This window comes from Diplotaxodon limnothrissa, linkage group LG11, assembly GCF_057381915.1.
Source record: "Diplotaxodon limnothrissa isolate DT_005_m linkage group LG11, D_limnothrissa_male_GT1.1, whole genome shotgun sequence".
Lineage (NCBI taxonomy): Eukaryota > Metazoa > Chordata > Actinopteri > Cichliformes > Cichlidae > Diplotaxodon > Diplotaxodon limnothrissa.
This window is the reverse complement of record NC_140606.1, coordinates 8,840,754-8,863,572: the sequence shown is the minus strand read 5'-3', so window position 1 is coordinate 8,863,572 and position 22,819 is coordinate 8,840,754. Positions and strand designations below refer to the sequence as shown.

At 41.8% G+C, this 22,819-nt stretch overlaps 2 protein-coding genes across 2 annotated transcripts in view; one reads left to right on the top strand and one right to left on the bottom strand.

Annotated features, from left to right (window-relative positions):
- nipal2 (NIPA like domain containing 2) overlaps positions 1 to 8,254 on the bottom strand; it is a 28,820-nt gene extending 20,566 nt beyond the window's left edge. Inside the window, exon 1 of the mRNA XM_085365021.1 lies at positions 8,071 to 8,254. Coding sequence (XP_085221147.1) covers positions 8,071 to 8,166 — 96 coding nt within the window. The 5' untranslated portion in view covers positions 8,167 to 8,254. The remainder of the gene's footprint in view (positions 1 to 8,070) is intronic.
- Positions 8,255 to 20,024: 11,770 nt separating this feature from the next.
- kcns2 (potassium voltage-gated channel modifier subfamily S member 2) lies at positions 20,025 to 21,464 on the top strand. The gene has a single exon (XM_085365020.1). The coding sequence runs from the start codon at positions 20,025 to 20,027 to the stop codon at positions 21,462 to 21,464; it is 1,440 nt and encodes a 479-aa protein (XP_085221146.1).
- The last annotated feature ends 1,355 nt before the right edge of the window (positions 21,465 to 22,819 follow it).

The window sequence follows — 22,819 nt, the reverse complement described above, 5'->3', positions numbered from 1 at the left end:
AATGGAGTGTAAATTAATTCCTCTGGTCTCCAAACACAGCTCCAAAAACAGCTGCTCACTACCGCACGATCCAGAGGTCGCCTATTGTCCATCAGTGCGCATCATTAGAAATCCTCAGTGACAATATGAAGCATCTCTTTGCCAGACTGAGAGGGAATAGCTGTGATGATTTAAGCATAAGTCGCAATTCATCGTGCAAACAATGGAAATATCAGCAATCCTCTACTCTTACTGCCAGGCTCAGAGAATACACGGAAGCGTACACAGGAGCACCACATGAAAACATGAGAGTAAACATCCACGAAATACAGGTTAAAATGATGTTTTCCTTACCTGCCTTAGTGTGCTACCTATCCAGTTCAAAACCAAAAAATAAAAAATCCTATAAAAACATAAAGTGGTGCGTTAAGGTCGACGGGATATCATATACAGTGGGGCAAAAAAGTATTTAGTCAGCCACCGATTGTGCAAGTTCCCCCACTTAAAATGATGACAGAGGTCAGTAATTTGCACCAGAGGTACACTTCAACTGTGAGAGACAGAATGTGAAAAAAAAATCCATGAATCCACATGGTAGGATTTGTAAAGAATTTATTCGTAAATCAGGGTGGAAAATAAGTATTTGGTCACCTCAAACAAGGAAAATCTCTGGCTCTCACAGACCTGTAACGTCTTCTGTAAGACGCTTTTCTGTCCCCCACTCGTTACCTGTATGAATGGCACCTGTTTGAACTCATCATCTGTATAAAAGACACCTGTCCACAGCCTCAAACAGTCAGACTCCAAACTCCGCCATGGCCAAGACCAAAGAGCTTTCGAAGGACACCAGGAAAAGTATTGTAGACCTGCACCAGACTGGGAAGAGTGAATCTACAATAGGCAAGCAGCTTGGTGTGAAAAAATCAACTGTGGGAGCAATCATCAGAAAATGGAAGACATACAAGACCACTGATAATCTCCCTCGATCTGGGGCTCCACGCAAGATCTCATCCCGTGGGGTCAAAATGATCATGAGAACGGTGAGCAAAGATCCCAGAACCACACGGGGGGACCTGGTGAATGACCTGCAGAGAGCTGGGACCAAAGTAACAAAGGTCACCATCAGTAACACACTACAACGGCAGGGAATCAAATCCCGCAGTGCCAGACGTGTTCCGCTGCTGAAGCCAGTGCATGTCCAGGCCCGTCTGAAGTTTGCCAGAGAGCACATGGATGATACAGCAGAGGATTGGGAGAATGTCATGTGGTCAGATGAAACCAAAGTAGAACTTTTTGGTATAAACTCAACTCGTCGTGTTTGGAGGAAGAAGAATACTGAGTTGCATCCCAAGAACACCATACCTACTGTGAAGCATGGGGGTGGAAACATCATGCTATGGGGCTGTTTTTCTGCCAAGGGGACAGGACGACTGATCTGTGTTAAGGACAGAATGAATGGGGCCATGTATCGTGAGATTTTGAGCCAAAACCTCCTTCCATCAGTGAGAACTTTGAAGATGAAACGAGGCTGGGTCTTCCAACATGACAATGATCCAAAACACACCGCCCGGGCAACAAAGGAGTGGCTCCGTAAGAAGCATTTGAAAGTCCTGGAGTGGCCTAGCCAGTCTCCAGACCTCAACCCCATAGAAAATCTGTGGCGGGAGTTGAAAGTCCGTGTTGCTCGGCGACAGCCCCAAAACATCACTGCTCTCGAGAAGATCTGCATGGAGGAATGGGCCAAAATACCAGCTACTGTGTGTGCAAACCTGGTAAAGACCTATAGTAAACTTTGACATCTGTTATTGCCAACAAAGGTTATGTTACAAAGTATTGAGTTGTATTTTTGTTATTGACCAAATACTTATTTTCCACCCTGATTTACGAATAAATTCTTTACAAATCCTACCATGTGGATTCATGGATTTTTTTTTCACATTCTGTCTCTCACAGTTGAAGTGTACCTCTGGTGCAAATTACTGACCTCTGTCATCATTTTAGGTGGGGGAACTTGCACAATCGGTGGCTGACTAAATACTTTTTTGCCCCACTGTATAATATGACTCCAGCACAATTATGAGTCATACACTTTCATGTTTGTTTAGCAATAAAGGCCGAGGTTATAAGAAACACTGTATTCTAGCAAAGACAATAAAATGCTGCTTGTTTGCAGTTTTAATGTGGAGCATGAATTTATACTGCATCTTTTAGGCCAAAGCGCTCCTTTGCTCTGTTGTCAGAAAAGCTGCTCACTGTGGTTTAGTTTTATCTGTGTGCACAACAAATAACCTAAACTACCGTCACTTCTTCTAAGATTTAACTCGAGCCTGCTGCAGACCTGAAATAGGTTCATTAAGTTTAATATTTGAACAAGATAATAGAGCTCAGATCCTTTTATTAATCACTAACTTTCAAATATTTAGTGACGGTGTAATGACATCCTCGAATCATGCTTCATACCAAAATCAGATAAACATAACTAACTGAGACTGAATGCACTCACACAACAACAGCAGCTGCTCTGAGGAGAGCATCCTTTTTAGTGTAATTTATATATTTAAAGACTAATGGAGACTGACTGTGATTTTACTTATGATCAAATGAATTAGGCACAAAAATAAATTTAAAAAACTGTTTCTCGCTCCATGGAATTCACTGGCGGACTTCATTTCTCTATTAATGGTGTCCGACTTACCAGAAAACTGTCAGGAATGTCTGACTAAATTGCTTCATGCACATCACTTATCGGTAATCATTCACATATACTGACTATTTGTATAACAGTGTGGACGTGTAAACAACACCGCAGAGCACATTACAGATAATAATGACACCAGGAACAGTAGAGCAACACAGATATTTCCACAATCATCCTGACAACCCCTCTGCCCATCTAATGAACCATTAGCCACTCCTACTCCCAGTGAACTGCATCATGATGCGTGTCTTGGATACACATGTGGCGACAAGCTCACACACCTGATTTCCTTGCGGTTCAGCTGTCCTTGCCCTTGACACAGCAGTCAGGTTCAGTACAACTCACAGCTGCAAACCCTAGTTAAATACACTAGTCAGAGCAAGTAAGAAAGCAACGCAAAGTCCCACTGAGAGGTTTTGGAGGGCAAATTAACTATTTAAATTGGTAAAGGCGCCTGAAGAAAACCCAGAGGATTGATACTGCAATGTTACCCTAAAGCGACACTGATGTCTGAATAAAATGTCAAGTGAATCCATATAAAGTCTATAATAAATCCATATTGATGAGACTGGTCAATTACAACATGGGTCCCTTTGAAAACTCTGATCAGCTGTTAGTCTACAAGGAAAAGACAAAAGTGTGTTCCTTGCTTTTAAGCACCAGAGTAGATATGAAGCTATAAGAAAACCTACAGCCAACTTTCAATTAGTTTTGATTTATCTGCTCATGGCACTCCTAATTCCATCCAGCAGCTCACTATAAAGTAAAACTACTACTTTTTATTGCATAACTCAGCATATCAGCTCCTCGCCAGCTTGATAAGAAATTGAAGTCTAGGGGACTTATGGGTAATTTTTCATTCAAAACCACCACATTACAGTCCAGTTTTTCTCTCGCGTCTCTCTTCCAAGCCCATCTTCTCTTCACCCTCTCTCTCCCTTTTCACTTTGGCACCAAGCTGGATGAGATCACTCACCTGAAACCTACAGCGAGGACGCTAGTGCTAAACCGGATTTAGTTCATGTGTGTTTTCCTACACTTGCACGATGATTGCAGAGTAGGAGAGGTAAACAGGATTTGGGAGGAGGAGGGGAGGAGATGGGCGGCTTGCTGATGGGTTTCCTAGGGGACTGATAGGTAAAAAGCCTGAACTTGTGTGTGTGGGTGTGAAGTGATAGACGGCGTCCTCTAATGATATGGCATACAGACTGACGGGGAGAGTGGACTGTGACTCCCGACTGTACGGAAGAAGAATATGACCCTAGTAATTTATGATCAGACACCTATCAGGCAGCTGTGGTCTGTACACTAAACCAAGATCAATAACCTTGTCAAGCTCTGCAGGAGAGAGTGTGAGTGGCTCCCTGCCGCTGCTGTTACTGAGCCCATGGGGAAGCTGCAGGTTAATGCTGAGAGAAGCCGGGGGCAGAACAGGGTGTTTAACTTTGCGTGGGTGCGTGTGTGTGTGCGTGCGTGAGAAACAGTGTGTTAAGAATACGTGGTGGTGGATGTGCAGCCTGAGGACAGTTCATTCCACAGACTTCACACAGGAGATAGCAATTTGAAATGTGAGGAAGGATTCATCTTAACTTCTATTGGATTCATTCACTTCATATTAAGCTGACCAGCAAGTGTTTTCAGCCTTATTATAATAAATCATTCCTCTCGTTTGTTGGTGTAAAGTTGGAGGGTGTGCATTTGCGGTACAGGTGGTCACTGCGGGAATCAAGGCCAAGACTCAAGGCTGCAGGAGCCTAACGCTCTTCCCACCGAGGGAGACAAATTCATGCGAGAGTGTGAGAGAAGAGAAGCAGGAGAGCAAGTGAGAAAGGGAGGGGGGGTTAAAAGGGAGAGACTTTTCCTGTCAGAGGAAGAGCAAACAAAGCTGCTGGATCAGGCGAGGCTGGTATACTGGGAGCGTCTTTTGTTGGCTGACTTGCTTAGCAAACATTACACACTTTAAGGAAAGCGACACACTTCACACCACAGCACCGTTTAAACTGCTGCACATTCTTCATCTTACTTTATTTTAATATAAGGACAGTTAACGCGTAAAGAAGTAGAAATAATCACTTATATTTACTCAACTACATTATTTAAAATATCTGAATTTAGTTGAGCCTGTCCATTTTGTGCTCTGCTTATACTGTATTACATCCATATCCAAGTGCATTAAGAAGAGATATTTGCACATAAATATGCAGAATTTGTAGGCAAGGAACAGTTTTTGATACTGGAGGCTTTTGGTTTCTGTTTTTGTCCAGGCAGTACTGATTTATCACGTTTGAGCAGTTTAAACATTTAATGTAGAGGGAAAATAAGAGGAAAAACATCTGAATATAGGAAGTGCTGGCTATCATCTGGTTTCAGCCATTTAGCTTTTTAAAACATATCCTAACAGTGGGTGCATAAAATGTGAATTATTTGCCCAAATCTCTTCTGGAAGAGCTGAAATCTTGGCTGATGGGTTCCCATGTTGGTAATGATGTTTATCAGCAGGGTAATAGTAATATCAGCTGCTTAATTATACTGGCCAGAGTTTTATTAACAGTGCCTCTGAGCAGAGTATTTTTGTACTGTCCATATATTAAGTGGGCTACTCTCAAGGAATTCTAGGATATGGTTGTGAGGTTTTCATCGCTGAATGATTATAATAGCAGTAAGACTGTCTTTGTGATTTTATCAGTATAAAAGAGCAATTAAACATTTTGGTATTTTTATTTTCACTTAAGTAAAGGATCTATATACGCCTCCTTCCACTGCATCTATGTTTGGACAATAGCAGGTATCCAGAAGTTCTTGTCTTTCCCGTCCTCTGTAATTACAGGTTGTTTGAGGCCATCCAAAATAGAAATCTGCTTTTACTGCGGTCTTATTTTAGCTTCCTCAAAATGTAATTTGTTTGTTACAGTCAAGGAATTCGATTGTACATCATTTCAGAGCAAATGATTCTGAAGACCTGACAACTTAACTGGCAAGCAACACAATAATGCAGCCCCTGAGCAGCATGTTTAGTTTTTAATGTTGCTGCCAGATTTAACAAGAAATGCTACGATTATTGTGAGGGCTGGATTCAATAAGCTGATACTGATACTGGCTGTGAGAAAGGCAAAGCATCAAATAAAGATTCTTGTGCTTTTAAAAGTCACAATGACACAAACTCAAGAAGGATTCCCACTGCAGCAGTCCAGCAATATCGTGAATATCGCTATCAGCAAAAGGAAAAGTGGGCTCTAACTCTGTGCGTGAGAACATTCATCATCGAGACACAATGAGGGAATTTACCACCAATTGTGGGCCGTGTGTTGTATAAACTCCATTACTTAAATGTCAGAGATAAGACAGCCTGAGCTTCTTTTGCTCAGGAACGTTTCATAAGCACAGAGCAAACTCCAATTAGTGGATTAGACCAGAACCCGGAAACTACATGTGACTGTTCTGAGTAAAATAATTTAAATCTGAATGGATCTGAAGGCTGATGAAGGGCCTGATAGCACTGATCCTCCTCCTCCTCCTCACTAGGACATTGACCAACAATGAGAAAGACCGACAGACGTACAGACAGCACGGTCCTTTGTGTCCACTGACAATAGGGATCTGTCCCTCACTGGGATGGGCTGATCTCTGGATGCAGCCCTTCAGTTTCTGCTCCGGGTGAGTGGTGGGTACAGAAGAAACATGGATACCAGTAGTAGAAAGAAAACAGACATTTTAATACCATTATCAAAATGTATTTGTGGATTGCGTCACATTTAACCTTAAACCGTATGTTTACTGAGTAAAGGCTCTGATCAGGATCTAGAGCCAGGATAAATAACACAGCTGGCTATAGATCTCTGCAAGTAATAGTGCTGAGAAGAGGTCCAGGAATTAGATCTTTAAAATGTATTCTTTTTTATTATTTGAGGGAGAAAATGTGTAAGTCCTATCTGTTAAAATCTAATCTCTTGTATACTGGACACTAATTTTGGGTTTACTGTTGCGCTGTGCTATCTGCTGTCAGCAGATTCTGTACAGGTCTCCCATCACCCACCTCGTTTACCTCCAATAGAAATTGGCAGTATTTAGTTCAGCAGCACATGCATTCTGCAATTTTCAAAGATAAAATACAGTTGTCGAGTTTGAATAAGCTTAAAGTGAACAGCTTTGTCCATAGACTGAATCAGCCTGGAAGCTCCGCTGCCCGCTATTCCCCACACTAACTGCAATAAGGCAAAAACTGGTAAAGAAATTCTTAGGAAATATTACCCATCCTCTGTTACCTAACGTAACGGATCACATCACTGGAAGTAGCTATCTTTCAAAGATACTGGGACTAAGTCTCACTTGTGAAGTATAACCAAGATGACAAATCATCATCATTTTTTTCAGCAGCATTTTTTCACTTCTAAAACGCTGTCAAAGTGTGACACAGACAGATATTGTCCCCATCCTGAGATGCTCTGTGGGATGGTGGGTAGCCATGGACAGAGGGGGAGCTGGGACCATTAGCCAGCTGTTCAGGACTCTTACAGTAGATCTATTCTCTCACAACCCACCAATGGGTCATTACTCATTACTCACGCCTCTCAGTCCTCCTCTGCTACCCTTTCTCTCTCTGGCCCCCAGTGGTAATGTCACACTTAGGAAACATGGCGAAACACAGTGACAGGGGAAAATGAGGGTGAGAGGAATGTGTGGTTACATAAGAGTGGGAGGAAAGAGGACTGGCATAACATAACAGGACGTTTGCACACACACATTCAAGGAAACTGCTTTTTATTATCACACACAAACAGAAGTGCACGCAGTCTGCATACTCTGTTTAATGGACAGATTAATCAAACCCACTTGACAAAGTTAAAAAGTTCAAAAGAAAGAGAGAGCCTTTCAACGCAATGATTTAGTCATGATTGCTTTAAAAAATAGTTGTGACAGGTGCCAGCACCAATAGATCTCTGCCCTGTCTAGATTCCTCATCCACACTGAGTGCTCATTACCTAAAGAGCTTTAGAGGCTGAGGTTATACTTTGACTTTCAAGATTATTTTTTAGGCACTAACTAAATCTTCTCTCGGATATTGGAGTGCAAATTTCTGCTCTAAATGGAGTTTAAAAAGTGAAGTTTCTGAAAATTAAAAAAGTTTTGCTCTCATCTCCGCAGCTGCAGCTGGAACAGGCTCAATATCATTTATATTACAAGCGGGCAAAAATATAACTACGGTGCACAGAATATGGCTCAAAAAAGAAATGGTTTTCTTTTAAATTTACGACGCATTCTGTGTTTTTAGGTTTTTGTTAAATTAGAACAAGTTACCTGTAAGTTTGTCACTTATACATCTTATGAAAGTTTTTTTTTAAATATTAGTTTTTAATCTCACCTTGCCAAAACGTTTCAAAGTTAAACAAACTCACCTGAAGCGGATTTTCCAGGACCTCTGCGCGGTGAGCCAGGACCGGGGTCAAGGAAGGAAACACATGAGAAGAACTTGAATTCGCCATTTTTTCCATATCACGTAAAAAGGAAACACTTGTTTGTCGCGATTCCTTCCTTCTTCACATGTCTGGCGTTACATCTCACTTTCACCTCATCCCGTCCCAGGCATCCCACACGTCCTTGTCGCTTCAGTGGAAACTCGGAGGGTAAAAGTTCTTCATTGTTGAGGACAGGAATCAGGAGTTGGTGATGGCTTCAGGTACGATCGGGAAAATAGAATTTTAAATTAACAAAGTCATAGAAAAAAGCAAACAAACATGTGCATCTTTTTTATGTTTTACTTGTGCTCATCACTTCTGTGACGATGGGATTGGAAGCAGCAAGACAAACAGCAGATTGTTTGTTTCGAGCCCCGCTGCGTTCATGTTCATTGGCAGTTAGACGCTCTGATGTACGACATAACTGTGGACTTGAAGTAGGCATCAGGAAAGCCGCAGTTATCGTCGCGCACACAAAGCAGCGCACTGACCACAGATACTGGGACACATTCACTTTGATGCGAGACTGAGCGTCATTATCGATCAGATGGCTTAGAATGGAAGTAAACAGAATCCAACTGATTGTAAAGTTAGAGATTTCGCTTGTTTTTGTTTCAGGCTAGACTGAAATGGCCCCATGACCTGAAGATTTATAGTGTTTGGGTTTAAATGAAAAGTGAATTTAACTTTCTGCTTGGCAGTAGTATTGAACCCACTGGATCGGGACTTGCCATGCGCAAGCTTCTAGTTAAAGGATAGAAGTTTGACGAAGACAAACACCAAGCCGCTGTCCTGTTTGGTTTAGTGCGTCGAAATGTGTATTAAGATGGGGTACAAGTTGAAATACTAATTCTCCTGAAATCCAAACAAGTTGGCATGTCAGCGCTCCAGTTTTTGTTAAACATGTTGCCACCTGCTGACCACACACACAGAGAGAGTGGCAGTTTTGCAGATGGTTCGACAGCGCATCTGATTAGAGCCACATGATGTCCCTCTTCTAATTAGGCTGGTAATGTTCTCACCTACAGACAACAGGTGTGTCATTGTGCCTGAATTTGCAATCTCTTCCTATTCGCTCTTCATCACCCCTTTGGAAACCTCATCAGCAGCTGAAAGAAAGACCAAATAAATAAATAAGAATCATCATAACAAATGGGCATGCAGACAAGTCCGGCTACATCAGTAGGACCGCATCTAATCTCTATTCAGTCTGGGTCCAGCTGTGAGTAGCTCCACATCCCAGTCAAAGGGTTGAACTGAGATACATCGCTGTGTCGTCTTTTGTGGCATCTTTCTGATCCGCGTCTGTGAAGAGAAGAGTGTTTGTCTCTGCACAAACAAAATTAGCTTGTGCAGATGGGGCTGCTGCCTTCTTTTGAGTATGAGCAGTCTGTCTTGACACATATACATGCTTTTCATGATCAGAGGGAACTATGATATTTATAGCTGCAAAAACATCTTTAAAATGGACTGAATATGCTGTTTCTCTTTCATCCCTGTCATTTACAGACACTATTAAAATAATGGATTCTCATATTGAACATAATCCACTTAAGATTGCTCTTTTCCAGACATGGTTTTCTCACTGTGTGATGTCAGTGAGACCGGGTATCCTTAATATGGTCACCTATGGTCACATTTAAAACTCTCAGGTTGACCTCATATATTGATTGGCACATTGCTAACATCAGACACAATTAGTGACAAATTACTGCAGTTTGCATCTTGATATCCAGTACTGGACACTTGCATTGAGAGACAGATCTTACAAACAGTTATAAAATGTACAATTTAAAAACTCATTCTTGGTATCAATACACTTATAACTGATTTTTTTTTTTTTTTAAAGGCAATTAAACAACTTAGAAACTTTTTGTGCAAATCAGTTTCAATAAGATGTATTATAAAGTTATTCTGAAGTATTCTGGTTGTCAAGAAATAATAATGGTTTACACAGAAATAAGTGATACTAACACACCAACTATCTACTCCTCCTCACTTTGGTAATTTGTGGTGGCCGGTCAGATTCCCGAGCAGAGCCTGTGTAGTTTACTGGTAATGTTTATCATCAGTATAACACTGAGCAGCATTAGTAATGGACTCAAAGTAGATGAAAACATAGAAATACGAGAAGTCTCCACATCATTAAAGGGTTGAGGACAGTCAGTGTTTTAATGTGAAAGATGCGGTGGACCAGCTCCCATCTGACTAAACCCAGAACTACATAAAGGTGAAGCGCAGAAATAAACACTGGTATCTGTGCACTAAACACTCATTTCCTTGTGTGGGCAGACCTCTACCATGTGCACAATATGTTATTGTTCCAATTACTATCATGTATCTGAGTCTGTATGTAGGTCAACATGCTGCAAGTGTTCCACATTATTCCATGTTAATGCTTGATACCTGAGCCAATTTGTGCTTGCCATGTTCAGCGTGTAGACTCCAGCCAGATGGACACAGGCTTAGTAATGTGTTTAATATGTTTTATGTATAGTTACTGGACTTCAACTTACACTCATACTCTCAGAGCTGGGAGCAGAAGAATAAGCGTCTCCGATTTCCATCTGTATTCATCCTGCTCCTTCTCTGTCTGCGCTCTGTCCGGAGTCAGCCAGCTCTCTCTGCCATAATAATCAAGAGCCGTTTGATGTGATTACTGTGGCGTGAAGTGGAAGACGATTGAAAGCACATTTTATTTCACATGTTGAAATAACATGACTAAATAGATTCTCCCTCTTTACTATTTCCATAAATCTCCTAGGACCCTGCTGGTTTATCCATCAGTGCTGGCAGAGATTTCGAGTGAGCTTTGAATGACAACCTTTGTCATGGATACAGGGCCGTGACATTTTCCCCAGTGGTTGCTGACCCCCCCCCGCCCAGCGAGGCTTCAGATGACACACTGATGTTTTCAGTCATGTTCATTGGCAGTTAGACGCTCTGATGTACGACATAACTGTGGACTTGAAGTAGGCATCAGGAAAGCCGCAGTTATCGTCGCGCACACAAAGCAGCGCACTGACCACAAATACTGGGACACATTCACTTTGATGCGAGACTGAGCGTCATTATCGATCAGATGGCTTAGAATGGAAGTAAACAGAATCCAACTGATTGTAAAGTTAGAGATTTCACTTGTTTTTGTTTCAGGCTAGACTGAAATGGCCCCATGACCTGAAGATTTATAGTGTTTGGGTTTAAATGAAAAGTGAATTTAACTTTCTGCTTGGCAGTAGTATTGAACCCACTGGATCGGGACTTGCCATGCGCAAGCTTCTAGTTAAAGGATAGAAGTTTGACGAAGACAAACACCAAGCCGCTGTCCTGTTTGGTTTAGTGCGTCGAAATGTGTATTAAGATGGGGTACAAGTTGAAATACTAATTCTCCTGAAATCCAAACAAGTTGGCATGTCAGCGCTCCAGTTTTTGTTAAACATGTTGCCACCTGCTGGCCACACACAGAGAGAGAGAGTGGCAGTTTTGCAGATGGTTCGACAGCGCATCTGATTAGAGCCACATGATGTCCCTCTTCTAATTAGGCTGGTAATGTTCTCACCTACAGACAACAGGTGTGTCATTGTGCCTGAATTTGCAATCTCTTCCTATTCGCTCTTCATCACCCCTTTGGAAACCTCATCAGCAGCTGAAAGAAAGACCAAATAAATAAATAAGAATCATCATAACAAATGGGCATGCAGACAAGTCCGGCTACATCAGTAGGACCGCATCTAATCTCTATTCAGTCTGGGTCCAGCTGTGAGTAGCTCCACATCCCAGTCAAAGGGTTGAACTGAGATACATCGCTGTGTCGTCTTTTGTGGCATCTTTCTGATCCGCGTCTGTGAAGAGAAGAGTGTTTGTCTCTGCACAAACAAAATTAGCTTGTGCAGATGGGGCTGCTGCCTTCTTTTGAGTATGAGCAGTCTGTCTTGACACATATACATGCTTTTCATGATCAGAGGGAACTATGATATTTATAGCTGCAAAAACGTCTTTAAAATGGACTGAATATGCTGTTTCTCTTTCATCCCTGTCATTTACAGACACTATTAAAATAATGGATTCTCATATTGAACATAATCCACTTAAGATTGCTCTTTTCCAGACATGGTTTTCTCACTGTGTGATGTCAGTGAGACCGGGTATCCTTAATATGGTCACCTATGGTCACATTTAAAACTCTCAGGTTGACCTCATATATTGATTGGCACATTGCTAACATCAGACACAATTAGTGACAAATTACTGCAGTTTGCATCTTGATATCCAGTACTGGACACTTGCATTGAGAGACAGATCTTACAAACAGTTATAAAATGTACAATTTAAAAACTCATTCTTGGTATCAATACACTTATAACTGATTTTTTTTTTAAAGGCAATTAAACAACTTAGAAGCTTTTTGTGCAAATCAGTTTCAATAAGATGTATTATAAAGTTATTCTGAAGTATTCTGGTTGTCAAGAAATAATAATGGTTTACACAGAAATAAGTGATACTAACACACCAACTATCTACTCCTCCTCACTTTGGTAATTTGTGGTGGCCGGTCAGATTCCCGAGCAGAGCCTGTGTAGTTTACTGGTAATGTTTATCATCAGTATAACACTGAGCAGCATTAGTAATGGACTCAAAGTAGATGAAAACATAGAAATACGAGAAGTCTCCACATCATTAAAGGGTTGAGGACAGTCAGTGTTTTAATGTGAAAGATGCGGTGGACCAGCTCCCATCTGACTAAACCCAGAACTACATAAAGGTGAAGCGCAGAAATAAACACTGGTATCTGTGCACTAAACACTCATTTCCTTGTGTGGGCAGACCTCTACCTTGTGCACAATATGTTATTGTTCCAATTACTATCATGTATCTGAGTCTGTATGTAGGTCAACATGCTGCAAGTGTTCCACATTATTCCATGTTAATGCTTGATACCTGAGCCAATTTGTGCTTGCCATGTTCAGCGTGTAGACTCCAGCCAGATGGACACAGGCTTAGTAATATGTTTAATATGTTTTATGTATAGTTACTGGACTTCAACTTACACTCATACTCTCAGAGCTGGGAGCAGAAGAATAAGCGTCTCCGATTTCCATCTGTATTCATCCTGCTCCTTCTCTGTCTGCGCTCTGTCCGGAGTCAGCCAGCTCTCTCTGCCATAATAATCAAGAGCCGTTTGATGTGATTACTGTGGCGTGAAGTGGAAGACGATTGAAAGCACATTTTATTTCACATGTTGAAATAACATGACTAAATAGATTCTCCCTCTTTACTATTTCCATAAATCTCCTAGGACCCTGCTGGTTTATCCATCAGTGCTGGCAGAGATTTCGAGTGAGCTTTGAATGACAACCTTTGTCATGGATACAGGGCCGTGACATTTTCCCCAGTGGTTGCTGACCCCCCCCCGCCCAGCGAGGCTTCAGATGACACACTGATGTTTTCAGTCAAAGATGAGGTCAACACACTGTTGAACTCTGACCTCTAATAGAGAAAGATGTTGGCAGACTGAAGCGGGGAAAGATATGGATGAAGAATAAAAGATATATGTGAAGGGGGAAAAGAGGGATATAAAATGTTAAGAGAGACACATAAAAACAGCGAGGTTTGGGAAAGAAAGCAAAGGAAAGAGAGATAAAGGCAGCCAAGCAAAAGATAGGGAGCAGCAGATTTAGTCAACACAGACACACAAAAACTCCTACACGCTCACACTTGAGCCTGCACCTCAGGCTTTAAAAGAAAGAATAGACAGATAACGGCAGCCATATGTTTTTCTTTCCTTGTTGTCTGTCTCGTTCTCATTCTCTCCTCTCTATGCATGCTTTATGTACACTTTGCTTTATCTTCTTCAAATTAGCTCGCTTACCAATAGGCAGCAGAAAATGTCTCTCTTAGGAGATAAATGTACCGCCTCATCTCGACCATGTGGGTATGATTACTGAATATGAAATTCAAAGTTGAAGAATTGAAACTGGCAGAATGATTAACAGCTCTGTATTTAATTCAGACACACTGTAAATTGTCTCAAAGGTTTAAAGTCGTGGCTTAAAATTCAAGCTGTCAAGCATTTTAATGCAGAGGACATTTTATTTTCTTTATCTACTGTTCAGCTGTTTTGGTTAAGACATAAAAATAAAGCTGTCTATTATTTTATGATTAAATTTATAGCTCCATCAAAAGATATGAGATGTGAATGAAAGCTCACCAAGAGTGCACAGAATGAAAATGGGAGTGATTTAAAGTTCAGGAGGCATTTTATTGAGACTTTGAAAAACAAAGGCCTGCATATATGTGTATATATGTGTTTTTTGTCACAGTTTTTGCTCCTCCTGAAGAGCCAGTAACTGAAAAACCCACCCAGCTGACTAACTACAGTGCACTGTATCTAGATATTTGAACTGTTGTTTGTCAGAGTTTAAAGTACAGAAATATATTTATCCAAGTATGGCATTTCAGAGCAAAATATGTGCCTCACATCATTTATTTGACAGTTCTTAAACAGTCTAGTTTATGATTTTATGTGAATTCATATAAAATCACAGACTTATGAGTGGATTTTGACCTTTTAGCTCATTATCTCTTACCAAAAAAGTAGCTGTCGTTGGAGAAAGCCTGACCTTTTAGGCCTAAAAGGTGAACATATTTTGGATGTCAGGGAGACAATTCTCTAAACTTTTTTAGGTGATTATAAAATATGTTTGCCTATGAAAGCACATTTTCTGCATTTTACAAGCAATTGCAACAAATAGACAAAAATCCCCAAACATGTCCCTGTGATGTGCTGTCATTAATCATGTCAGAAGCCCTCTCATGTGTCTTGTGAGCCTTTGGAGACAGCCTGACCTTTTAGGCTAAACTGCCTAACTGTAAACAGCGGTCTAATAATTCCCACCTCGATCTGCAACAACACCAAAGACTATTAAATCACAGATGCACTGGTGCCGATATCCCGATGTAAGGCAACTGCAAGAGACATTTTTTGTGCAGATTTTACACTTCATACTCTGATAATACTTTTCATAAATAAAGATCGTTCACTTTTTCACTTGTGTATCGTTACTTCAGTGTACTGGGAGTGGATAGTACTTCCTCCACCTTTGCAGGTTTCTAATAGCTGACTAAACCAAACATGGAATGAAAAATGAGACTTAAGGATTGATCTAGAAAGTGCGATCTGCTTTCATCGTGACAGAAGATCTAAAGAGACTTGTTGAGGAACAAGTTACGGGCAATAGTTCATCTGCTACAAAAGCGGCACATTAAACCCAACCATGCGAGTGAAAAATGAACCAAAAGCAGCCAGTTCTGATGAAAAGCAGAAGGTGAATAATCGGCAGATGATAGTCTTTTATCACAAATAATTTAGCACAAAACCGCCCCAGTAATCCTGAACAAAGTCCTAACGTCATTTGCTATTACAAACATCAAGCTTGCTCACCAACGTTAATTAAATCCAGGGAGGTGTATGTGTGTGCTGTCGGAGATAGCATTCAAGACCGATCAAGCTTGCAGAGTGAGGAGGCACCTATATTATCACCTAAATCAGATACCCTGCACAGAAAATGGGCCTTTTCCAACACGTGTACACACACACAAATAAAACTGACTGCCCTCTAATCCCAAGATGCTGACATCTAAAGCCATCCAAATGCAAAGACATGTTGCTGAATACATTAGCTTTAAAAGGCACTCCTGCACAGTGAGAGGAAATACTATAAGAAATAATCAAATAATACAGACTACAAAAAACAAGGAATCACAGTCAACAGAGGATGATACCGAGGCAGTCAATGAGATCCTGCTGAATGATGATAATGATAGACTAAATAGGATTATACCCACAGCACTACATTCCCATGCAAACACAGATGGATCCCACAAGCGAAAAGAGAAAGTCTGTAATTTTGCAATATTGTAATCAGCAGAGAGTGGTTGTTTGTCCTTTCTAGGCTCTTGTTAAGCTTTCCAAATCCTGCAGAGCTGCTGTGAGAGGGTGTCAAGGATCTGCAGAGGCCCACAAGATGATCTATAATACCGTCATATAGAGCACTTTTTTTGGTTTTCATAAAACCCTAAAAGCAGAATGACAATGCAGTGCATGAAAGAAACTGTAAAGACCCAATCTGTTCAGGCAGTCTCATGAGTTTGCACACTCATGTTAAGCTCCAACTGTTGGGCAAAAAAAACGTGATGAAATATTAATGTTCTGCCTGCTTGGGGAAAAATATGGCAGGGAAAGATCTTATTTAGTTGTAAACAGTTCCAGTGCTGCCTGTGGCCATTATATTTCCAAACAAGTGCTGCAATACAATACAGTGAGTAGGAAATTGCATCCAATGCTCCTAAATGTATTTCAAATTGGAACTAAGGCCCGGTATCTTCAACAAGATGGCCAGTAAATGATGCTGGAAAGAACGAAAGCTAAAACGATGGTAGTGGCACGAGCTGGGGGAGAAGTAGATGCTGTCAAAGCTTTCACTAGATTCAACAGAGCTTTATAGCGGCAACTTATAAGTTTGTGCTGCGATGGAAAACTTCAAACAGCACAAACCAATAATGCTCTATTTTTCTTGTGGATTGATTCGACAGCTTAGTCACAAACAATTTACCTGCATCAAACCTTTTTTATGTGCAAAATCTCTCGTGACAAAGACCTAACTGATGGTATACCACTAAGAATTCGCCCAAGAAAAGGCAGCTTTTTCTCTGCAGGCACTATCGCCTTCATTAGACATGCTGCCATGTGTGAGACCAAACCTTCAGCTCTTAATCAATAAAACCAGGGATGCTGGGCAAGGACCTTAGCTCAGCCTTTGATACCGTTGACCATCAGATCTTAATCCATCGCTTAAATTGCATGGTAGGGATATCTGGATCTGTTCTAAAGTGGTTCACCTCATTTCTGGAAGACAGGACGCTCCTAGTTTCAGTGGGAAACTTCCAATCAGACGTGGCGAAGTTTCTATGTGGAGTCCCACAAGGTTCGGTTTTAAGCCCCCTGTTATTTTCACTATATATTCTTCCCTTAGGCCGGATCATTAGCGGTTTCAAAAATATTTCTTATCACTTGTATGCAGACGACATCCAATTATACATTTCTTTTAAATCTTGGGAATTAGACAAGCTATCCACTCTTATGGACTGTCTTAAGGAAATTAATCTTTGGATGACAAACAATTTCCTGCAACTGAACGCAGACAAGACCGAGTGCTTAATCCTTGCCCCAGAGAATATCAAGCCCCAAATTAGTCAACATCTGGGTGCTTTTTCATCGACAATAAAAGCCACTGCTCGAAATCTTGGGATAATTTTCGACCAATCTTTGTCCTTTGACGTTCATATTAAATCCGTGACCCGCTCCTGCTTTTTTCACTTAAGAAATATTGCCAAACTCAGGACTATTGTCTCCACAACCGAACTGGAGATGCTTGTCCACACCTTTATTTCCTCCCGGCTAGACTATTGTAATGCACTTTTCTCCTGTGTATCTAAGGCCTCACTAAATCGGCTCCAAGCGGTTCAAAATGCTGCAGCAAGGCTTTTAACCCACAGCAATAAATTTTCCCATATCACTCCTATACTAAAATCCTTGCATTGGCTTCCGATTGGGTATAGATATAAGTTTAAAATCCTCACCTTTACGTTTATGTCTCTACAAGGTGAGGCCCCCATCTATATCTCGGAGCTTCTCAAACCCTATTCTCCGAAGCGGACTCTTAGATCCACTGATAGTGGTCGTCTATCTATTCCACGGACTCGTCTGAAAACAAAGGGGGATCACGCTTTTCAAACCCTGGCTCCAATACTGTGGAACGCTTTACCCTCCTCACTACGCACCATCGACATGGTGGCCTCTTTTAAAAAACAGCTTAAAACTCATCTGTTTAGACAGGCATTTGGGTAATGTTAATGCGTAATATGTTGTTTTATTTTATATTTATATTGTACTATTGCTTGTTTGATATGCTTTTATATTTCCTCTATGTTGCTATATTGTTTGTTTGACATGTCTTCATGTGAAGCACTTTGTAACAGAGTTTTTGTCTTAAAAAGTGCTATATAAATAAATTTTACTTACTTACTTACTTACATACATCTGCGCAAAAATAACAACAGAGGGCATTCAGGACGCGTACAAGGTTTCTCTCTAGTTCAAAAAGGGCTATTTCAGCCTAACATGAGCAGACAGCCTCGAGATTTTGGAAACCCAGTTCATTTTACTCATCATGATAGTTTCTTCTCAGTCTGTTATTTTGGTGTCTTCTGTGATGCTGATGGAGCTTTAGAAATTTGATGCACTAGAAACTGAAGGCCTTACTTTGGCTTTCTCAGTTTGGGCCTTGAGAATTCTTACAAAATCGGAAAGTGAATTTTAGGGTGTGTGCATTTATCTAGTTAGCAAGACAAAAACGAGTCACATGAAATGAGGCTGGAGCTATAGCAGTCATAAAAATCAGGACATATTTATGGCTATTTTGGCCATTTAAAGATTTTTGTTTGTTTGTTTGTTTTTTTTCATTTATGTTAGCTGAATGGTGTGTGTGTGTGTGTGTGTGTGTGTGTGTGTGTGTGTGTGTGTGTGTGTGTGTGTGTGTGTGTGTGTGTGTGTGTGTGTGTGTGTGTGTGTGAGCGTGTATTTATATCTGTGTGGGGATCAAAAATTGGAAGTTTACTATACTTGTGGGGACCAACAGCCATTATGGGGGTCAAAATCCAATCCCCACAAGTTTGAAGGGATTTTTAAGACTCAAAATATGGTTTTAGTGACAAGGTTACGGTTACGGTTAGGGTTAGGCATCCATTTTTCATGGTTAGAGTTAGAGTAAGGGGCTAGGGAAAGCATTATGTCAATTAAATGTCCCCACAAGATATGAATACCGTGTGTGTGTGTGTGTGTGTGTGTGTGTGTGTGTGTGTGTGTGTGTGTGTGTGTGTGTGTGTGTGTATTTTTATTACGGTAACAACATCAAACCTATATGCTACCACATTTGCTGGCTCCAAAAAGCCACTCTCCAGTTATTGTGATGTTGTGTCTGCCTGTGTGTGCGCCTTCGTTGGTTGGCTACTCCCTCTCTACCCGAATCTGCACCTCGCCCTTCAGCACAGTGATGCTGAGATCACTTCGGGAGGGCGGTGCAGAGGGAGAGCTACGTGTTGCTGCTCAGCAACAGATAGAAAGGAGAGAGAGAGAGAGAGAGAGAGAGGAATTCCCTCGCAGAAATAAAAGCGTCTGCCAGGGCGTGTATCAGTTCCTATGGTTCCCAGAATTTCCTGTGATAAGTGTAGCCGATACCTGTAGCAGGAGGAGGGGGAAAGCCCAATGGATGAAGGATGTAAGGGCTGCTATCTACAACAAGCCTTCGGGTATATTTGAAGATCTTTGCCTGGAGGCGAAATTATATTTGATATCGCGCCGACTGCGCTTGAAATAGGCGTCCACCTCTACCAAATAAACCTGGCACAGAGCCGCTTCTCTGGAATCCAGTGAACAAAGGTCTCGGCGTTTGTTGCAGGCGCGCAGGTTACCCACAAACTAAAACGTGCCATCACTGGAGCTGAAATGCTGTTGAGTCTTCTTTCCGGAGGATTCGGTGAACTGGACGCGCTTTAAAGTAAGTTCTTACAGTTGTCTTTGTTTCGGCGCGGCTAAAGCCGAAATCCTTCCTGTTTTCTTCTCGTTTATTTCATAGAACCCACGTGGCTCTAACAAAGGCTCATCACTTTGGTCTTTCACATTTAAAAACAAGGTTTATTAGCCTGTGAATTGATAAAACTGCAGTTCGAAAAACAAAAACTTCCTCTTGTGTTTTCCGCTTTGTGTCTGCCGTCTGTCGCCCATTCTTTCTGTCTCTCTGTGTTTCGTGTGTCTCTGTGTATTCCTCTCTCCAGATATGACAGGTCAGGTCCTGGGGGAACCGTGCGGCGGGGCTCACACGGATGAAAACGCCGCCATCCGCATCAACGTGGGCGGCTTCAAGAAACGTCTCCAGTCGGACACTCTCTCCCGGTTTCCCGAGACGAGGCTCGCGCGTCTGCTCCACTGCCAGTCTAAAGAGTCCATCCTGGAACTGTGCGATGACTACGACGACACGGAGAAAGAGTTTTACTTCGACAGGAACCCAGCGCTCTTTCCCTACGTGTTGAATTTTTACAACACGGGGCGGCTGCACGTCATGGCAGAGTTGTGCATCTTCTCTTTCAGTCAGGAGATCGAGTACTGGGGCATTAACGAGTTCTTCATCGACTCCTGCTGCAGCAGCTCCTACCACTGTAGGAAAATGGACCAGGACCGGGAAGACTGGGATGACCGCAGCGATGAAGGAAGCACCACTTCATCTTTTGACGAGCTGTTGGAGTTTTACAACGACGCCTCCAAGTTTGATAAGCAGCTGTTCGGGAGCGCACGGAGGCGCATCTGGTTGATGCTGGATAACCCCGGCTACTCCGTGGCCAGCCGCATCATCAGCATCCTCTCCATCCTGGTGGTGCTCGGCTCCATAGCCACTATGTGCATGAACAGTATGAGTGAGTTCAGCCTGCTGGACAGCGAAGGCCAGCCAACAGAGGACCCACGTTTCGAATCTGTGGAACATTTTGGCATCGGCTGGTTCACTCTGGAGCTGGTGGCCAGGTTCGTTGTGGCGCCAGATCTGCTGCACTTCTTCGATCATCCGTTAAATGTGATAGACCTGGTGTCCATACTTCCGTTTTACCTGACACTTCTCATAAACCTGGTGGTGGAGAGCAGCCCCGCACTGGCAAATCTAGGACGCGTTGCGCAAGTGCTGCGGCTGATGAGAATTTTCCGCATCTTGAAGCTGGCCCGTCACTCCACGGGGCTCCGCTCCCTGGGAGCCACACTTAGGAACAGCTACAAAGAAGTGGGGCTTTTGCTCCTCTACTTGGCAGTCGGGGTGTCGTTTTTCTCCGTCATGGCCTATACGGTGGAGAAAGAGGATAACGAGGATCTCACCACCATTCCGGCATGCTGGTGGTGGGCCACGGTCAGCATGACTACCGTGGGATACGGTGATGTGGTGCCGGTGTCTATTGCCGGCAAACTAACCGCCTCTGCGTGCATCCTGGCCGGGATCTTAGTAGTTGTGCTTCCGATTACGCTCATTTTCAACAAATTCTCCCTCTTCTACAAGAGACAGAAACAGCTGGAGATCGCAATGAGAAGCTGCGACTTCGACGAGGGGATAAAAGAGGTGCCCTCGGTCAACCTGAGGAATTATTACGCACACAAAGTCAAATCCCTCATGGCGAGCTTGTCAAACATGAGCCGGAGTTCACCCAGTGAACAGAGTTTAAACGAATCAATACACTGAAACAGGACACTCTGTCAGTCAGGTCGGGTGACGCTGTTCAATACATGTGGCCTACCGAGGAGCTCTCCAGAGTGCTGAAATTCTCTGGACTGAGAGCCTGCTTCCTTCCACTGATGTCTGACCGTTTGCCTCTCTGTAGCTCAGTGCAATAATGTGTTCATTTCTGTGTCTATCACAATGAAAAAATAAGCAAATGTACAGCCTGAACATCACGTCTCGCTGTGCACTAATACGGCCGCTCAACAAACAGGCTAAAAATCTGACCCCATCTGATGAAAAAGACAAAGAATGCTGTAGTTGTTTACAGTGTCACACTGTAGTCCACTTTCCAGCTATACATGTTGTATAAGTATGTCTGAAGTAACTGTATCTCTTTCAAAAGAGTCTCGATGTATAATTGTGGTGTTGCAACAGTACTTCAGATGTGTGGTTAAAGCAAAGTGTATTAAATATACAATCAAACAAACAGAAAAATACATGACATACTTCCTTGTTTTTTTAATACGAGAGTTAGGGTCTAACTCCGATCCTGATTGAGGGAACACATGTAAGCCCGAGGGTTGGAAGGGGGATTTATAGCAGCAAAGTGACTGACACAATATCTGAAACAGTTTGACAGGCATGGCAACAGCCATTCAGAGCTGACATGTTGAATAAATCTATTCGCTAAGGATTTGATTTTTTTTAATGGCATCACCATTTCAGTTCCCAAGAGACAATTTTAAAATATTAATCAGTACATGTTCTAAAAAGACTATAAAACTATGGTCATAAAATAGAAGTTAGTCCACAGTAAGGGAGAACTGAAGAGAAAGTTCAGTAGTTAGTTTATGGTTATCACTGCTCTCCGGAGAATACACCATAGAGATAAAGTTCTAGTTTTACTTATCTCAGTGCTACATTTCAATTATTTTTTTCACAGAAAGCAATTTGTCTCCAGCCCGTAAACTCAGAAGATGAATGGCTGTGACAAACCTGCATATTTCTTTCTTTTTTTCTCCCTCTTCTTCTTACTGTGTCCAGATAAAAACAAGTTTTATGATCCCACAGGGGGAGCATGCAGCTGTTTGGACCCCTCTCCCTTTTTCTGGTCAGCATTTGCGATAAGGAGCTATCCCACTGGACGCAATAACAGCAGCAGAAATTCAACAGAGAACACTCACTTAGTGTTATTGATTTCAGTTTAAAGGGTAAAGAGCTATTTGATACAAGTAGGCAGCAGCTCTTTAAAAAAACAAACAAAAATAAAACCAGATGAAAAAGTCAGTTTTGCATCATTTCATATTTCAGAACAGTTAACTGCATCGATTTCCATCTTTTTAATTTGAAGGCCATTTTTATTTTGACACCAGTTC